Source organism: Protopterus annectens, chromosome 1.part1 (genome assembly GCF_019279795.1).
Source record: "Protopterus annectens isolate FY-2018-M chromosome 1.part1, PAN1.0, whole genome shotgun sequence".
Lineage (NCBI taxonomy): Eukaryota > Metazoa > Chordata > Ceratodontiformes > Protopteridae > Protopterus > Protopterus annectens.
The window spans coordinates 806035565-806051257 of record NC_056726.1 but is presented as its reverse complement, the minus strand read 5'-3'; the positions used below and the strand labels follow the sequence as shown (position 1 = coordinate 806051257).

At 39.4% G+C, this 15693-nt stretch overlaps 1 protein-coding gene across 1 annotated transcript in view; it reads left to right on the top strand.

Moving 5' to 3' along the window:
* Positions 1 to 15693, top strand: part of LIG1 (DNA ligase 1) — a gene marked incomplete in the record, with an annotated part of 1422011 nt that overhangs the window by 592015 nt on the left and 814303 nt on the right. The window contains 1 exon segment of the mRNA XM_044078332.1: positions 2818 to 2984. Within this exon segment, the coding sequence (XP_043934267.1) occupies positions 2818 to 2984 (167 nt within the window).

Genomic DNA, 15693 nt, shown 5'->3' with positions numbered 1-15693 from the left:
TTCCCTCTTTTCCTTAAGGACATTGTGTCCCAGAGGGTCAATCCTCTCCTTTCATGCCTAAATTGGTTAATAAGACGTCCCTCAATCAGGCCATCAAACTGCCTACTTTGTTTAACAACTCAGAGAACAGGGGAGAGAAAATTCTGCATTCCCTGGGTGTGCACTGATGGCTCAGATTTTACCTGGGTAAGACCAAGTTTATTCTTAAGTCAGACCAGCTGTTTGTTTCCTTCCTAGACTTTAGGTTGGGCCAGCCAGTATCCAAACAAGCTATTGCTATCTGAATTTTGAGATCCATTCTTCTTTTGCTACACTTACCATGGCAATTCCTTGCCTTTTTTTTTTTTTTTGCAAAAGTTTGTTCTAGAGCAGTGGCCTCTTCTGGTGCTTTCTACAAGGGGGTAGACTCCAGACTAATTTTGGAAGCATCTACCTGGTCATCATTGGTCATCATCAAATAAATCTTTACTGCAAGTCTCTAAAACTAACAACACTGCAGAAGACTCCTTATAGTCTTTCTATATCTCAAAAACCTCGAACTCCCTTCCTCGTAATATTAGAACCACTGACAACACACATCCGTTAAAAAAAAAAAAAAAAACACTTAAGAATTATCTGACAATTGGCTCTACTCATGCAACACACTGGTTGATTTCCTGTTATTATAAGTATACTCTCCTTTAATTATTCAGCCTGTCTCTTGGACAGTGATCTTACTTGTATTATAATTTTTCTTTTTTTCTTTTTATTCTTAAATGTGTGATAAATCTAGAATTATTTTCCCTTTACAAATGTAATTTAATACTCATAGGTCTTATGTTAATAATATCACTATGTTAAGTTGTATATCTGATGTATCTACTGTTAGACTTGCTGTACCCTACTGCACCTTATGCTGCATATATTGTTTGTCATGCTGTATTTACTGTTACTAACGTATGTACTGTCACTTTTTGTGGAGCTTTTTTCCCCAGGCCTCCACTGAAAATGGGCTCTGCCCAGTCGGACTTTCCCAGTACACAAATATAAAATAAAATAAAATAATCGCACACCTTCCCTTAGCATTACTGAGTGCATGCCTTTTCCAAATCCAGAGCTGCCATCTCCGGATTAGTCATTTCTGGCAGGTCTCACTGTTGTCAGCCTTCCAGGTTTCTACTCCTTTGAGCTTTGTGAATCACCCATCTGTTTCGATTACTGTAACAGTGATTTCGGTCAGGAGATAGTGCAGTTGTGTAAGATCTTACCATAACAGTAGACTCCCTACTGATCACTGTTGTAGTATTCCTTCCCACCCACCCTCCCCCTTATTTTTCTCTTTATCCACTTTTCTACTCTTCTGCTGTGGTTGGCAGCCTTTTGGACTGCAGGGGACTTTTTCATCTGTTTCCTCTCCTAGCTGACCGTTGACCACTCCCCAGATTTCTTCAGGCTGTTCGTAGTCTGAGGATTTGTGGTCATACATCCCCTTTGGTACCCCTATGCTGATGGGCTGAAGTCATACATCGGATGCTTGTTTATGGAAGGTTTAGGCTTTGGTACACCAACCCAATGTCAGTGGCCAAAATTCATCTGTTTGGAATACTGCAACAGTGATCAGTAGTGCTTCTACTGGTAAGGTCTTGTACAACTATACTTTATTATGTGAGGGACCAATAATCTGTATCGTACCTCAGTGGTCAATACTCTCTATTTCTGTCTTTGATACATAATGACCGATTAACAGTGTAGTCTGCAGACAGATGATATGGTGTGAGAGCTCAGATGCTTAAGATAGGCTGGCATCCTTGTGCAGTGATATTGTTTGGGTTCAGAACCAAAAGTTGAATGGATATGCAGTGTAGAACAATGTCCAACATAAAGACTTTTATGTGGTGGCATTCCCTTATAAAATGTAATGTTTTCATTTGTTTAATTTTATTTTTTGTAACCACATTTCAAATACTTAAAAACAGTCCATTCAGAAACAAAGAAATACTTTTTTTACTTATACTATAAAATTATCATATATAATATTATACAGTATTTATCCACATACTGTGAGAAAAGGTAAAACAGTGCATAATAGTTGTGAAGTGATTCAAGGGCATCTGCACTGGAGAGGCTATGGAATTATAATAAAAAGGTAACAACCTGAAAGCCAAAACATGGGTTATGTCTTCATTGTGTTTCTATAAATATAAAAAACACTAGATCTGACTCCTTTCATACATATGCTCTTCCCATGGATTATGTCCCTTCTAAGAAGGTACAGTACTGTCTACTATTAATAAATCACATACATTTAATATCCATATTACTTTACTTCAGCTTGTTGCACTATATTTTGGGCAAGCTGCTGCTTTATTTTTTTTGTAGTATGATGCATATATTTAGCCCAGAGAAAGGAAAGGCTGTGACTTCACAGGAAAAAAAAACACAGGTTCACAGCTGAAAAAATTTGGATAAAATGGTTTAGATGACTCTAATTCAGCACAGTGGAGTCAGAGATCAGACTTTATTGTTTTTAATTTCACCTAAAATCAAGCAAACCTGTAACAAGCCTCAGGAAGATATATTGCAAGATGAAGTGATCAAATACATTCATTTATTTTTTGTAAAATACGTACATTTCTAAGATGCAGTGTTTTGTCTACTAGCATGACTTCATGTGTATGTGGAAGAAGAATAATAATTATTCTTGAAAATATCTCATTGATCATTATTTTCTTAGTGGTGCTGTACTCTGATAGCATTTCTTTTAGTTATTGCTGTCTTTTGGAACCCTACAGTTTTTAGACATGTTTATTTATTTACTCTATTTTTTCTTTCCTATAGGACGTCAGTTGGACAAAATAAAGGCGGAAGCTCAAGAGAAAGGAGACTTGGGACTTGTGGCTGAGAGCAGTCGCAGCAATCAGCGGACTATGTTTGCTCCACCAAAACTCACTGTTGCTGGAGTATTTTCCAAGCTAAAGGAGATTGCCAAGATGACTGGCAGTGCAGTATGTTTCTAACTTTGATAGATATATTTTCTTTCAGAAGTTTGGAAATTCTTTCAAATACATTGAGTAACAATACCTAATTGAGCTGACTTACATTTATTACGTACGTTAATTTGTTGAGTGGGAGTTCTGAAGATTACCTCCAAAACGTGGGTGTGCGTGTATGTGCGGGTGGATGTGTGCGTGTGTGTGCGTGGGATATATGTGGGCTGTTGATCAGATAGCACATTGGTAGCCTAACCTCAAAATCCCATTTCATTAAGGCACAGAGTAACTGCTTCCTAATTCCATCTTGTTCCAGCAAAGGTTTGAGGGGGCCACACCAGGGGGGGGGGGGGGGATTTACTGTTTCTCATCTATTAGTACAGGCTGGGTTCGAAATGGATCGGGAAGCTACTTTTGTTTTACATTTAAGGGACGTCTGAGCTATGAAGGAGGGATTCTTTGAGAAAGAGGGAGATCTTGCTAACCGGTCCTGTTCATACTGCAGTGGAAATTTAGTTCCTTTGAGTGGGTGGTTAAGGTGGTGGTTGTTTTGTGGATGAGTAGGAGGCTGCATAAGACTGGATCCTTCAAGGTTTTGTAGGCAAGACAAAGATTCACCCTCACAAGTCTGTGAGAAGAGAGAAAATATTCTAAGGTGGTTTGTCTATCAAATGGGAGACATGCCTGTAGTTGTCTTTGTGAGAAAATGCTGCACTTTTGAGTTGAGTAATATGTTAGACAATTACGTACTGAAAGGGGCATTTTATTTTATCATAGGTCTGATAAGGAGGACCAGAGGGGGATAATAAATTAGAAGCTATATCCCTGCTAATCAGTCTGGCTAGATGCATAAGGCTTTGCGCTTGTAGCCCTTATTTACCTACTTTGTAACTTGAGCAAGTCAATTAACCAGACATTGCTCCTGGGTTACCCCTTTAGAAGGATAATATCTCCAGTGGGCTGGCCTACCTGGTCATCAAATGTTTGTTGTTGTTATTATCATTATTATTAGATAAAAGGATTTCCTAATGGCAGTAGATGCATGGTGATCAAAGGATGAGTGTCTGTCACTAAATGTGCTCAGTTGCCTAATCACTATGGCAGTTTTAAAAAGGGGTGCTTTCTGAATGTTGGGCACGTGGGTGTCTTTGTTTGCTAAGACAGAATACTACATTTCTTTCTATTTAGCTTAAGGCCATGGTCCTGATACCATTTAATTATATGTGTTGGGTCCTCCTGGAAAATCTGGGAGTCATCTAGAAAGCTTATGATAGCTCCAAGTTTGCAGTCATCTGCTAACTTGATCAGCCCCAGAACTGGCCTAAGGACCTATCCCTGATGGATATCACTGGTAACTTTTCAATGACAGCATAACTCCTACACTGCTAGATTGGGCTCTTTCAGTAAGCCAGTTTACTGTCCAGCTTAAAGTTTTATGTTTAGCTTGATTAGCTTGTTAATGCCAGAATATGTCAGATGCCTTTACCAGGTCTGCGTATGAAGTATATACTGATTTGAATGCATCTAGTACATCAGTGATTTGTTGAAAGAAGTCCATTAAGTTTAGGTCTCGGAATTTACCTTTAAACAACCCTAACTGGTTTTACTCAAGAGATTGTAGATTGCTGATGTTCTTGTTCATTAATTTTATAATGATATACTACATTGCATTACAGGTAAGTGTGGTTAGGCTTATAGGTCTGCAGTTACCAAGGTCAGTGTTGTGTCCTCACTTGTGGATCAGGATGACCACAGCAGTTCTATACATCTCGGACACAAATCCAGTAGACAGGCTAAAATTGATTAGGCGTAGAAGCCAGCCTATATGGTTGTGTTTGGTACTGACAAAAAAAGCAGCCTGGCACTTTGTCCGGACCCAGTGAACTAGTTTTTTTTTTTTTTTTTTTTTTTTTTGGGTCTTGGGTAGTGTCCTCAGAATTTGCTCTAAAGTAATCTGGGAGGGGCATTCTGAGCATAGCAATATCTGGGAATAGTTAGCGCTGTACATTTTCTGCTATTATGTTGACAGTGTCTTCTTGAGATGATTATGTATTGTGTATTAGCTCTGTGCAATGCTGAGTATTGCTTGAAAGGCTTCTGACATAGTTGAAACAGGCCTTGTGATTTTCCTTTAAATATGTGGCAATTTTCAGTTCATACATAAATTTGAAAGAAAAAAAACAAAAATAAAAAAAAAAACTGAAGCAAAGCCTGACCAGGTGTATATCAACACTAATGTAAAACAAAAAGCACCTGAATGCAAGACAGAAGAGACCAATGTTTCTATCGTATTCAGTTTAATATCAGTTTCGTCCTCACACTTTATCAAGAAAGTTAAAAAAAAAAAATACAAAACACATGTTTATATACTCAATGTTAAAACCATTCCATCCAATAAGAATGTAAAAACAATTAATCAGTTAAACACAATTTAAAACACATTTTTTGTTTTATTAAACCTTTACGTTATAGCAAGTCTGCTTTCTTTGAGAAAACACTTTATATTAATGTGGTCATTTAGACCAGGGTGTTTGACAGCAGCTAATTTTATTTGCAAACAAGTTTCTCTTCTTTCAACAACATTTTTGTAGTTGCCACCCCTCTGGACTTCTGGAACTGATTTCACCACAGCAGCCAAACGTCTTGAATTGTAAATATTTCTTTGAGTCTCTTTATCAGCATTTCTAGTGTCTTTAGCTTTAATAGCATAACACTATTATTTTATTCTTTTGCTCATGGTTCTAGTGGTCATACCCACATAGAAGCTTGGGCACCCTGAGCAGAGAGCTAGGAATGTAACACCTTTGGTATTATAGGTGTATCTATTTTATCCCCACGAAATGTAAGCAGAATGTGATAGAAAAATATAAGGTCCTTCATTGATGTATCTACACGCTGTACAATTTTGACATGTATAAAGTACCCTTTCTCTTTTGTGTAAATAGTGGGGAATGCATGTGGAATTCCTTTCAAACAAGTCTTTAATACACTGACTTTTCCTGTGCACAAATGCAGGAACTTCTCCCACTACACTAGAAATGTCATGAAATCCCAGCAATAATTTTCCAGATATTATGTGTAATAATTTTGATAGTTTCACTGTCCACTGTCATATCCAAATAAAATCTAGGTGCTATATTATGTTAGTTCATTTGTGTTGTGTACTAAAGACCCGGTAATCTTTTTGGAGAATCCATGCACCCCTGCATTACCAGGCTATAATTCATATCACACCTTTTGGCCACCTAACCTGGACCGAAACACTAAAGGCGGAGGTGTGTCCATATTCATTGGAATTCATACATTCCAACGGCTTGGATCAACTTATCCACACCCCCACCAGTGGCAGCAATATCCTAGACCTGGCCATTACCAACATGGGCAACTGGTGTTCCACACCAAAGGTCAGTTCCTCGTTGATTAGATCCGACCACAAGCTAATCACCCTAGACATCCACGTCCCGCTCCCACCCCCCCATTAGGGAACGCCGTAAAAAATTTCTCCAAAGCCAACTTCACGCTTCTTAAGACAGAAGTGGCAAACTTCACGACACCCATGCTGACGGACAATAGAGGTACTACTGCTGAATCCTACACAATTCACTTTATAAGCACTTACACGAGAGCATGGATCGTGCAATTTCTAACAGAACCAAGATGCTATCCTCCAAAAAAAGAAAGCCAATCTGGTGGTCCCCTGCCATTAGCAAACTCTACAACAGAAGAAAGAAACTGCTGCAAAAAAGAGTAAAATCCCATGATTGGAGGAACTCCCTGGTCAGCCTCAGTAAGAAGCTGAGATCCCTCATAAAATCCTCCAAAGCTAGTTACGAAAACAACATCGCCACTGATTCTAAAGACAACCACAAAGCATTCTATAGCAATGTCAAGAATGTCAATGGCAACACTTGGATCTGCTCTGAGTTACAGCACAATGGCACTAAATATACAGAACCAACTGATATTGCCAACATCCTGGCAGATAGGTTCAGTGCTAACTTTACCCCCCCCTCATCCCCTAAAGGGCCCATTTCTATACCAGAAGAATGCAAAGTTCCTATAATCACGGCTGCACAGGTAAAAAACACTCTCCAAAGCCAAGAACACAGCATTCATGGGACCTGACAATATCCCAGGCTGTGTTCTACACGAACTACAGAATGAACTGGCACCCCACCTAAGTACCATGTTCAGTCATAGCCTCACTTCAGGCTTTGTGCCCACTGAATGGCGCACAGTGGTTATCCCACTCCACAAAGGGGGAGCCACCATGGACCCCGAGAACTACTGCTCCGTTAGCCTGATGAGCCTGGTCTGCAAGACTATGGAAAGTATCCTCCTGGAACTTATAAACAATGACATTGGTAATCTCCAAACTCTGGACCCCACCCAGTTCGAGTTTGTAAAAGGCAGATCATGTCTCCTAAACCTGATGATACTTTGAAGCGGTCACTAAAGCCATAGATGAGGGTAAGGTGATTCACACAGCCTATCTAGATCTCGCCAAGGCTTTCAACATCATCCCCCACTCTGGAATTATAGATAACTCACTAAACTAGGTATAAATCCCTGTGTCACAAGATGGGTTGTCAGCTGGCTCACTGACAGAACCCACACTGTGAAAGTAGCAGACTCCAAATCCAACTTCAGACCAGTGACAAGTGGAGTACCACAGGGTTCAGTTCTGGGTCCTCTCCTGTTTGGTATCTACTTCTCTGAAGTACAGGCTAAACTCAGAATGTCTTTGGCTAATGAAGTTCGCAGATCACTGCAAACTAGGAGCCATAATCAAAACTCCTAATGATGTGGGCATCCTACAAAAGGGCCTCACTGAGACAGGTGCCTGGTGTCAAAGCCATGGCCTCAAGCTCAATGCCAAAAAGTGTATTGTCATCCCTTTTGGTAAAAACTCTGTACCCATGAACTACCACATAGGCGGTAGTCTACTTAACACTGAAAGTGTGATAGACCTTGGGACACAGGTGGGACAGTAGTCTCTCCTTTGATAAGCACATCGCCACAGTAGTCAGGAAATCCTTCTACATGGCACACCTCATCACAAAAGGTTTCTCATCCAGGAAAAAAGAGGTCATTGTTCCCCTCTACTCATCACTCATTAGACCCATTAATAGAGTACAATGCCCGTTTTGGTATGTACCTCACAAGACCTTTACATCAACTAGAATGGCTGCAGAAATACCTCACAAAGAGGATTACTGGTCTCAAACAGATGCCCTAGGCAGACCGTCTCAAAAAAACTTCAGCTTTACTCCGTCGCATATCGCCTACTCAGAGGCGATCTCTTCCTAACATACAAAGCTATGTCAAACCCATAGCTGTTGGACATGCTCCACCTAAAGAAATCCCAATCCCTCTGAGGTACACGCTCTAGGGACCTAAACCTTGTCACTACAATAAACAGAACATGCTGGAGGGACAGATTCCTGTCCCAGAGACTTCCCATACTCTGGAACAAACTACCTATCTATATCAAACAAAGCTCCTCATTAGCACTCTTCAAGAAAAATCTTGATGATTGGATGGTAGATGGAAAACTAACCCTGGGATCACTTCTGTGGCTCTGCTCGACAGGGGCACAGGAAAATCATTTTCTGGGGTGGTGAAAGCCAGGGTACCGTTTGACTAGGCTTATATAGGCCCTAGGGCCAATAGCCTAGTACCTATCTATGAGCCTATATATCATAGTAGGACTAAATTGTATTTTCTGTTTTGATTGCATCTCTTCAGCAGTATGTAATAAAATCTCTTCGTTTGTCATATCCTGTAGCTAAAAGCAAAGACGTGATAATATATATCTCCTTTTTCAAAATGTATCTTTCTATTGTTCATTCTGGAGGCCTGAATGAATTGGCCCCCTAGGAATGTTCTTCATATATGTTGGATGGTGACTCCTGTAGTGTAAATAGTGGTTTGTAAAGGTACTTTTGCGATGTATACAGCTATGAAATCTTGAGAGGTATTGCTATCATACCACAATTCCATATCCAAAAAAACTTACTTTTTGTCCCACTTCCCCTAGGCAAACTGTAAAAAAAAGATCTGCTGGAATTCAAACCACCTGTAAAGACTTGATGACTTCCTGTTTCACTTGAAGGGCAAAAAAACATCTTACACAAATCTTTTGTAATATATAATGTTAGTGTTTGATGAAACCTGTTTGAATCTCTAACTCCCACCAACCAAGAACTAAACTTGAAAATGCAGGGGCCAGTGTGGGGGCCATTGTTGCCCCCGTAGTGATACCTTTCTTTTGTTTATAAATTTTTGAATTAAACAGAAATTATTTTTCAGTAAAATATCGAGTAAAGAACAGAATAAACTGTTCTCCAAGTTGTATTGTAAAACATTCCCAAGATATTCCACACTCTTCTGTTGAGGGATGGAAATGAAAAGGGATGCTATGTCAACAGTACAAATATAAGTATCACTAGGGGAGTATTTTGATGTCTCAGTAAATTCTTTGAAGCTGTTTAAAAACTCCCAAGAGTCCCTTATATATGATGAAAGTTGCAGACCTAAAGGATTTAGTACAGAGTCTAAAAATAAAGAAATACCCTCAGTACTGTTTCGTGAAGCTGACACTGTAGGTCTAAAAGGGGGGCATGTTGGATGCTTATGAATTTTTGGTTTGCCAAAAAGTACTTCTAACCTTGGATGTTCTGTAACAAGAAAATTATACAGTTCCATATCCATGTCTCCATTAAGTACCATTTCATAAAGACAGTCTCTAATATAAGAATAACTTTTTTCTTTACTTCACATTTGTTGGTCACTGCATGTTTTTCTACATTGCTAAGCATTTCTTCAATAGTAGTATTATGTTGTACCTCATTCATAATTACCAGCTCTCCCCTCCCCCCTTTGTCAGCTTTCATAACATTTTGCTATATTTTAGTTATTTTAATGTTTTCATTACTCTGGGCTTAAATTAAAAAAAAAAGTTTACTCACTCTTTTAGACGGAGCTTGTCGCATCTCATTTTCACAAAAAGTTTCACATGTCTTTATAGTATTGTGTAATACTGGGTTAAAAACAGAAAGTTTTCTAAGAGCACTCCTTACATGAATGTCTTTCAAAATATATTGCAAATCAAGTTTCCTAGAAAAAAGTTTTAGTTCTATTAAGCTATGAGTAATGTCAGCTCTGTGGCTAGGAATAAAGCTAAAACCATATTGTAGCACTTGTAGATGGTGTTCATTTAATATTACATCAGACAAGTTGTAAGTTTTGGTGTTGAAACGTACTCTCCATTCTTTCTTCCTTTTTGTTGTTCTGCTGCATTGTGGTAAATTTTTCCCCCCTTCCCCGACCATAGTTTTTTGCTTCAAATTCACTTTCTTCTGCACAAAAAATGGAATTGGGGAATAAAGTGGCAGTTCTGGAATTTCAACATTGGAAACTTGAAGGTGGGGGATGTTCTGCTGTTTTATCATTATTGTGGTTCCTTCTTGCATGCTCCATGGAATTACGAAACTGTGCGACATTACTTCCACTGTTCTCAGAAGGAAGTTTTAAAGTAACCACTTCTTTCTTTCTTGTTGCATTACAACTAGTAGAATTTGCAGAGACAGTAAATTTTTGGATCGCAGATGTAAAATTCTTTTTAGCAGGAATAATATAAGCTGTACCATTCTCTTAAGCACAAGTGTCTCATTCAATTTTCTAGGACTATAGTTTTCTCATACTGGTCTAATGAAACTAGTAAACTTTCATAGTCCATTTTAAATTCCGTATGTGTATTAATCATGTCTTTTACCTGGGTGTCCATTTGTTCTAGTTGGTCTCTCATAGTATTTAAATTATCGTGGTTGTTGCATATTAACATTTTGAGAAAGTCTAGCCCACCATTATTAAAAAATTCTACTAATTCTTTAAAAAAAAGGGCTATGCATAAGGACATCATTCAGAGTTTTAAAATTCTTAAACTCTTTGGTACAATTTTTAAGTGACAATGTTCAAAATATTTTATTTTGATAAGGGTCGCTTAATATTTTTGAACCCCTTTTCTAAGTCATTTAACAGTACCTTTAAATTTTGTCTTGCCAAAACTGTAGGTCCCCCTCCATATTCGGATCCTCTGGGGAAGGGGTTGTAGTTGTTGGTCTGTACTGAGGCAACATCCTTGAAGGATGAGTCTTCATTTCAACCTTCACCCAAAGAAAAAATTATCACAGTTTCTTCATCATCCGAAGACTCAATCACTTCATAGAGAGCATCCTAACTACAGTAATATAAAGTGTTTTCTCAAAGAACACAGAATTGCTATCACTTAAAGGGTTAATGCAACAAAAAAATTGTTTTAAATTTTTGCTTAATTGATCTTATTGAATGGAATGGTTTTTAACATTCTTGATAGTCTGAGAACGAAAGCGGATATTAATCATAAGTTTGAAAGATTTGATTTTGCCTCCGAGTTCTTTATCATTTTGAGCTCACTTTCAGAGGTTGATATTTTGTCTGTTCTTACAGGCACTAAGTTTCTTCCTGTTATACCTTTTGCATTAGGATTCTACCACAGGGGTTTATTCCAGTAACCTGCTTAATCCATTTTTGGGTTGCAGGGGTGCTGGGGCCTATCCTGGCACTTATTGGGTTAAAGGCATTAAAACCATTCCTCACTTTGTGTGTTAGCTCTGCTCTTAATTTTTGGTTGTTAATTGTGATCTGAATTTTGAATTGTTTTGGCTGCACTCTAGTGAGAGTGAACATGAACCTAGTAATTTCTAGGCCTCTGATTGCTGTAGAACTTTAAAAGTGTATTACAGAGATATTGGCCAGTGGGTCATTTGAGTTAAAAAGTTTCTTTGCTGTCATAAATTACTCACATTTGTGTGACCCTTGGATCATTCACTCAGAGCTGTTCAACATTTGGCATCCTCGCCACAAGTTTCTGAAATGTTTCACTGGATTTGACTAAACTACCAGCCTTGAAGCACCTCGGATAAGTACTTCTGCATTCATATTGAGGTTACTGTAAATTGTGCAAGTTTTGGATATTTATTGTGATCTGAATTTGGAACTGATTTGCTTGCACTCTAGTGATGCGTATTTATTTATATGAATTTGCTAACCAGGTTAGATCAGTGGTCATAAGTGTCCAGTTTGTCTCAGCATGGTCAAGTAGCAAAATGCAGTAAATTTGTACAGTTATACGTACAAGTGAATGCGAGAGCCTGGAAACAAATACAGTAAGGGGAAACCTAAACTTTGAAACAATCGAAGTAGAGTAGCTGCTATATACCAATGTGTACAGTTAACAAGGGAGCTACATGGCTAAAACCTAGTTATTTGTAGGCTGCTGATTACTGTAGAACCTTAAAGTGTGCTAGCCTGCTATTGCTTGTTTTTTCATTTTAAGCACTGTTATAAATTACCATCATTTATGTGGTGCTGCTGATTACACAGTGGTGGTTAATCACTCACATTATAGACACAGATCTTCAAACCCTACATTGTCTGTGTATAGCTAACTTCAAAATTTTCTTGTTTACTTATTAGTCAGTAGTTGAAAGAAAAACCTTGGGCAAGGAGGTGCATTGCTCTTCATATGTAGAATTAGATTGTGCAGTTTAAACAGATAGTACTCCAGCAAATCAACTCCAGACCCGACTGGTGCCCCTTCCCTGAAATTCAAATTTTCTAACATCTGGCATCATGGATTTACACTTCCCATCTGTTTTAGTAGCCAGCTTAGTTGAAATGGGCATCCTGAGACAATGTAGCAATTATCTCATGTTTAATGACTGCCACCTACTACTAAAATAAGCTGACAGGATTTGAGAGATGTAGTTATGTAATGCTGTTGGAGGCAAAGCTCTCACATAAAGCCACTACAAATAAACAGGTTGTGATGCACACCACCACACTATACTATACCACAGAGTACAGTCCAAATACTTAGACCTACATTATGCTGAGGCTCTCAAACAATAAGGCCTTTTAAATATGATCTAAGAAATACCCTCATCAACTTCACCAACACTCAACTCAGGCAGCAGCTGCCTTAAAACCAGTATCTAAGACTGTGTCTCTGCTCAAAAGCCCATAAGTCAAACCTACCCACAATCCTGCATCCTTGTCATAGATGACTCTGTAGTGAGACACACTGATGCACCACTCATCAGACTAAGCAAGGAGAGGGGAACGGTCAGTTGCTTATTTGACTATATCTGTGAAGTGGCAACTCAAGAACACATGGCACGGTCATAGTTTTTGTGGAAATAAATGATGTGAGATGTACTTCCCTCAACTATATGAAGACAGACATGATCAGAATGTGTCCAAAGATGGTTTGAATCTAGCTTTCAGCAGCATTTTAGCATTAGTGAGAATAATACCACCGTATGAACAAAAGGATTACTTCAACAGTTGGCTTAGCATCTCGTGTCATTCAAAGGGAGTCTAGTAGAATTCAGCATGGGAGGGATATGATGGACAGTCCAAACCGCTTTGTCAGGGATATCCTGTACCTGTCTCCCCAAGGCTTTTATATATTTGATAGAACTTTGTCCATCCCCTTAGGACCTTCTTTAGGCAATGTCAGTCTTCAAAAGCTTCTAACATAAAACAGATTCCAGGTAACATAATGGTATTAGTGCTAAACATTTGGAGCCTTAACAAAAAACTATACTCCCTACAGTTGCTTCTTACTTTGGAAGGCATTGCTATATGTTAAGGAGATCTGCCTCAAGACCACTGAGAGCAACCTGTCATTGCAGGGTTTTATTGCCTACCTATTTGAAGGCCTTCCATTTCACTGTTGCAGTATTCATTACAGTAAGGGATCCCCTGCCAAGGGTGGGATGATGTCCAGCCAATATACCAAAACCTTTAGGTTGCTTTAATTATGCCGTATGGTCCTCATGTAGCGTAGGGCATAAAGGTGACGGACGTCTGGACATACCATCCTCAGAACTACTTTGCTGCCATTCTGAACGCCATCTTTTGATCGTCTGTTTGAACCCCTGTTCCGTTGCTGGTTCACCAAGCTGTTACAGATAATTGCCCCATTAATATTTTTGTTGTCTTATGTTTCTTTTGCGATGTTGTTGCTTGTGGGGTTTCATGCCTTCCAAGAAGAGTAACTGACAGTGTGGGAGGCAGATTCCCCATAAAGACCACCATGAACAGTGTCTGTTTTGCCTTGGCACTTCACACGACTGTACATCATGTTCTGTCTGGCAGGCCTTTGTTCCCAACACCTTTCATAGTAGGCTTTCTTCTTTGGTGCTTTATTTTGTGAATCAACGTCTTAAGCTTCTTGCTAAAGGCATGATTGAGGGAATTTTCTGCTCCGAGGAACAGCCATCTGCGAAGAAGGCCAACAAACCTAGTCTGGAATCTTCTGCTGTTCAGTCTTTGTCAGATGTCCCTCCCGAGGCGAGTGATAGCTCAGAGGTTCATCTGGCTTCATTGTTGGATTCTTCTGTTGCAACCAGGTTGGAGGCCAGCAGGGATCCGACCTTAGGCACTTCTGAGGAGGCATTGCACATGTCTGCTTCAGCCATTCATGGGAGGCATTGCAGATGTCTATTTCAGGCATTTATGGGAAACCACGGCTGATTATTTCCAAGGGAAATTATTTCCAAGACACTATCTCTAGGATGATGGAGTTCTTTAAATGGGATTATGCTGAAGTTTCTGAGGTAGAAAAAAAGGTGTTATGAACTACTGCAAATGGGTTCTTGCAGACCTTCTGCTGTCCCTCCTGTTCTGGCTGCTTTGTTGGATGCCTTTTCTAATGCCTCTAAGGCTCCAGATTCTTAGTCCCCTGACCCCAAGAAACCTGGTAGGTTCTATAGAGTGCCTAATAACCGTACGTTCTTGTACAAATGTCCTGCTGCTGAGCCCTCAGTGGTGTCAGTAGCTTCTGACAAGCCTTCTCAATTGTTTCCTTCTCCTAAGCTACTGACTTCTGATAAAAATAGTAGAGCTATGGAAAGGCTAGGCAAGAAGGTCTATACCTCTGCTACCTTGTTTTTTTAGGGCTAATTATCAGATGCATATGTCCAGGTACTTGTTGGTTCTGCTTTCCGAGACCTGTCAGGTGATTTCTGAGCTTTCAAACTCTGAAGGCAAAACTTCTGCCCTTTCCTTTTTAGGAATTTCTTCCCAGGCGGCTCGTCATTCCATCAAGTGTAGTTATGATGTAGCTGCTTTTGGGTCAATGATGAGATGGTATTCTTGGGTTCTGCTTCAGTCTTTGCCTGATAATATTAAGGCTAAGTTGATGGATGGCCCTGTAGATAATAAACACTTGTTTGGTGAAGCTGCTGCTGATTTATTTAAGTCCCTTCAGAATAAGGGCAAGGCTTTACAGGAACTTAAACATGCATTTGTTTCTCCTGTGCCTAAATTTCAGAGAAACTTTCCCAGTAAAACAACCTTTGTTTGTAGGCAATCTCGTCCTCTTAAGAGAAAAAAGGGTGGCAGGTGGACTCCTCCTGTGAAGCCCACTCAGACTTCTGTACCTCTGAAGTCTCCTTTTCCTGATAAAATGGTGCTGTCTGACTATCCTATTCTTCCCAGCCAGTTTCCTCTTTCTGTTCGCCTATCTCTCTCTCTCTCTTCCTGTTTGGCTAAAGATTACTTAGGATTCCTGAGTTCTTTCCATTATCCGCCAGCGGTGTTTCATGGTCTGGAAATCTCTTCCTCATTTTATGGGAATTCCTCAGCCCCACTCAGAACAGCTGTCCTTTCCAGG